This window comes from Bison bison, unplaced genomic scaffold, assembly GCF_000754665.1.
Source record: "Bison bison bison isolate TAMUID 2011002044 unplaced genomic scaffold, Bison_UMD1.0 scf7180017864301, whole genome shotgun sequence".
Lineage (NCBI taxonomy): Eukaryota > Metazoa > Chordata > Mammalia > Artiodactyla > Bovidae > Bison > Bison bison.
Genome location: NW_011494873.1, coordinates 721876 through 725767, shown reverse-complemented (window position 1 = coordinate 725767; position 3892 = coordinate 721876). Strand labels below are relative to the sequence as shown.

Sequence of the window (3892 nt, the reverse complement as noted above, 5' to 3'; positions counted from 1 at the left end):
CGTGTGACCCCAGGGCCTGTAGCCCTCCAGGCTCCTCTGTGCATGGAATTCTCCAGGCAAGAATACTGGAGTGGGTTGCCATTTCCTCCTCCAGGGGATCTTCCCGACCCAGGGGTGGAACCCACGTCTCTTCTGCCTCCCGCGTTGGCAGGCGGGTTCTTTACCACTAGCGCCACCTCATGGGCCAGCAGTGGTGCCAACAGTTTTTAGTGTCAACTGTTTTATTTTCTTGGCTGGCTTGAACTTCAAGTGCCACAGCCCAGCCCTCCTTAGAGGGACTCCTGGAATATTCACTCCCTTCTCCACCTGGCCTCCTGCCTAGGTCCTCTCAGCCCTTGCCCTCACAGGTGATTTCTGAGGGTGGAGCAGAGCTGCTCCGGGTGCCCCTCTCCCAGGAGGACATCCAGCCATTCCTCCAGGTCCCGGACCAGCTGCTCCAGCTCTTGCACCTCTTTCTCTAGCTTCTCCAAGAAAACATGCAAGTTCTCTTTCAACCAGGTCCTCATGACCTTGATCGGCTCTTCTGGGGAGTCACTGGTCTGGTATTCAAACACCTAAAAGGCAGACACCAAGGTTGTATCTTGAGCGTTTTCCTGTAGACCTCTCTTGCTGTGCTGGTTCCTACAAGTTCCCCTAACCTTTGCTATGCTTTCCTTCTGTCCCAAGTACCCATCCCCACCTTATCTACCAGACCAACTCCTACCTATCCTTCAAGACCCAGTTCATCAATGACACCTACGGAAAGCCTTCTCAGATGTCCTCAGCCAAGCTTAAGGTCCCTTCTTGAATATGTTACCTGGGAAGTCACAGGATTCTGGGGGTAGTTACATTCTCTGATCCTTTCTGACACCTCCCAACTTCTTCCTGAAACAGGTACGAACACCACCTCTTACTAAGGAAAAGGAGCAGGAGTTGGAATACATTTGGCTGTTCATCCCCGGGGGATGAAGAGGATGGGAGAAGGCAAGCTGTGGAGGTCCCCTTGGTGTGCAACCAGCTACAGATCACGGTCCCGACTCTGAGCTCTTGGCTCCTCCCTCCACAGTGCTCCACAGTGCTCACCTGATACTCCTGTGCCCACATAGAGCACCAGGATCAGCAGTGCCAACAGCGTCTGGGGGCAAGAAGAGGAGGAGGTGAGTCCCTGGAGGGTGGACGAGCACCCCGCCTCCCTCACAGAGGGCTAGGAGCGGGGATTCACTTTTTCTATTTACCTGAGTCCCACATGCCTGCTACAAAACCCGCGGAACCGTGGGGTTAGATAACAGGGTGACCTGTGGACATTTCCTCGGCATTTTCCCTCCTTTGTCCCTGGTGAGAAGGCAGGCTGACCTTTGTTTTCATTATTTGCCTCACTTTTGCCTTTTATTTTTTGTTTGTTGTAAATGCTATTTTAAAAAGTCGACTTTATTGTGGTATAATTCACATATGATAAAACGCACATTTTGCATGCACCGTAACATCTATACTCAGTCCGTGGGGTCACAAACAATCAGAGCGACTTAGTGACTGAAGTGTCTATACTTGAGGACTGGGCCTCCCAAGTGGCTCAGAGGTAAAGAATCCATTAGCCAGTGCAAGAGATACAGATTTGATCCCTGGGTTGGGAGGGTCCTCTGGCAAAGGAAATGGCAACCCACTCCAGTATTCTTGCCTGGAAAATCCCATGAACAGGGGAGCCTGGCAGTCCATGGGGGCTGCAAGAGTCGAGACATGACTGAACACACACATACCACTACATGCATGCGGAGTATCGCCCCAGTGAAGATACAGAACATTTCCATCATCCTAGAAAATTCCTTTATGTGCTTTTGCGGCCAACTCCCTCTTCCCCCGACCCTGAAGTAGGGAACCGCTCAGCTGTTCTCTGTCACTCTGTTTGCCTGTCCTGTAACTTCACAGCAATGAAATCACATATCACATTCTTTTTTGTTGAGCTACTTTTACTCAGTATAATACTTCTGAGACATCTGCTTGTTTTGGGGGTTTGGGGTTATTGATGAGTTACATTGTAGTGTATGAATATAGAATGTGTGTGTGTGTACAGATACATGTGTGATATGTGTGCTCTCAAATGGATGCCTGTGGTGTTAAGGAGTTTCTTGGTTCTAGCTGGCCCAGAATTCCATCTACCTGCAGCACAACTGGCTTTCCAGTATCTCTGCTCTCAGCCCCAGAGCAGCTGCCCTCTGGTAAGCCATGGGTGAGCTAATCCTTTGCATGCACATCCTGGCCCACAGCTGAGGAGCATGGCAATCCCCACCTGAGCCAGGGTGCTGTCAGCACACAGCCCTTCTTTCCCTCCAAGGCCTTGTCCTCCAGAGGCTGGCAGCTCCGCCTGCCCAGACTCTGCAGCTCAGCAGGACTGCTGGGCTCTGTCTGCCCTCTAGCTCTTGGCACAGCCATTGTGGAGAAAGAGTTGGGGCAACCATCCTTTCCTTTTCCCCTCAGTGACTATAGTTTTGTGTTGTCCTTTACCCTCATCTGAAAATAGTTTCTCTGTATATTTTTGTCAATTTTCTGGCTGCTTACAATGACTGTGAGGGCCAGTTTGGCCCCAGTTACTGTATTAAGGCCGGAAATGAAAGTCTACCCCTTGGGGTTCTGGTGCAGGAATTAAATGGCTTCCTGAAGACAACATTGCTCCCTGGTACTTGGGTCAGTCCAAGATAATTTAGGAGATTTTGGTGGGCATGCCAGGATCTGGGGGGGATAAAAGTGAGAGAGCCTTTTGGAGAGGTGGGCAAAGGTGGAAGGGGAGTCTGAGTCTGCAAGGGGCCCGGCACCCTCTCCTGATGGCCTTACGGTGTGGCTGGGAGGTCTCAGCACAGGATATTTAGAGACTCCTGCTTTCAAAGACAATGTGAGTTGGGATAGTGACCAAGTCAGGCAAACAGAAGTGGAGAGAGGATTAAGGCAGACAGTAGTGACCAACATTGACTTTCTTCCCAACTCACTAGATGTGGGTTGAATCAGATTTAATTTGACTTGAAATAATACATTTCTTAGGTACCTGAGTTTGTGAAGTAAGATTTAGACCGGCTACCACAAACAAAGAAGATAAAGACATTTACATAATTTGTTTCTTTCCTGGATAGTTTTTAAAAATATATATACTAGCAACGTTATAATTGCTGTTAACTTTAAAAATAAAAATAAACTGCATAGTAACAATGTGACCGAATCTCACAGACACACTAGAAGTGAAGAAAGCCAGACATGAAGGGGCACACTGTCTGATTCTGCTCCACGAATTCATGAAATTCAGAGACGTGCAAAACTCATTTGTGATGCTAGAACTCAGAACCGTGGTTATGGGGTATGAGCTGCGAGGGGCCTTGGAGGAGTCTTGGAAATGCTCTATACTTTGATCTGGGTAGAAACTGCCTGGGTGTGGACACCCAATGTGAAATCGTTGTAGATTAGGGCACTTTTTTCTTTTCTTAACAATATTTCCTGAGACTATCTAAGAACATGTTGTTGTTGTTTAGTTGCTAAGTTGTATCTGACTCTTTTGCGACTCCTTGGACTGTAGCCTGCCAAGTTCCTCTGTTCATGAGATTTCCCAGGCAAGAACACTGGAGTGGGTTGCCAGTTCCTTCTCCAGGGGATCTTCCTGATCCAGGGATCAAACTTCCGTCTCCTACACTGCAGGTGAATTCCTTACTGCTGAGCCACCAAGGAAACCCTATCTAGGAACATAGACTGATTCATTCTTTATAATGGCTGATGAACATTCCGTGGTCTGAACATTCTTCTATTTCTTTAACTATTCCTCTGTCAACGTGCTGTACAGGATGATGTCTTGATCTGCATGCTTGCTGCTAAGTTGGTTTTTGTTTGTTTGTTTTTTGTGCTGAGTGAGGTCAAAAGCAGGGAAAACGGACTAAAA

At 48.2% G+C, this 3892-nt stretch overlaps 1 protein-coding gene across 1 annotated transcript in view; it reads right to left on the bottom strand.

The window, feature by feature from the left end:
- Positions 1–341: 341 nt before the first annotated feature.
- SMIM23 (small integral membrane protein 23) overlaps positions 342–3892 on the bottom strand; it is a 5035-nt gene continuing 1484 nt past the window's right edge. The window contains exons 2-4 of the mRNA XM_010851305.1: positions 1063–1114; positions 797–864; positions 342–554 (exon numbers count right to left, since the gene is read on the bottom strand). Coding sequence (XP_010849607.1) covers positions 342–554; positions 797–864; positions 1063–1114 — 333 coding nt within the window. The remainder of the gene's footprint in view (positions 555–796; positions 865–1062; positions 1115–3892) is intronic.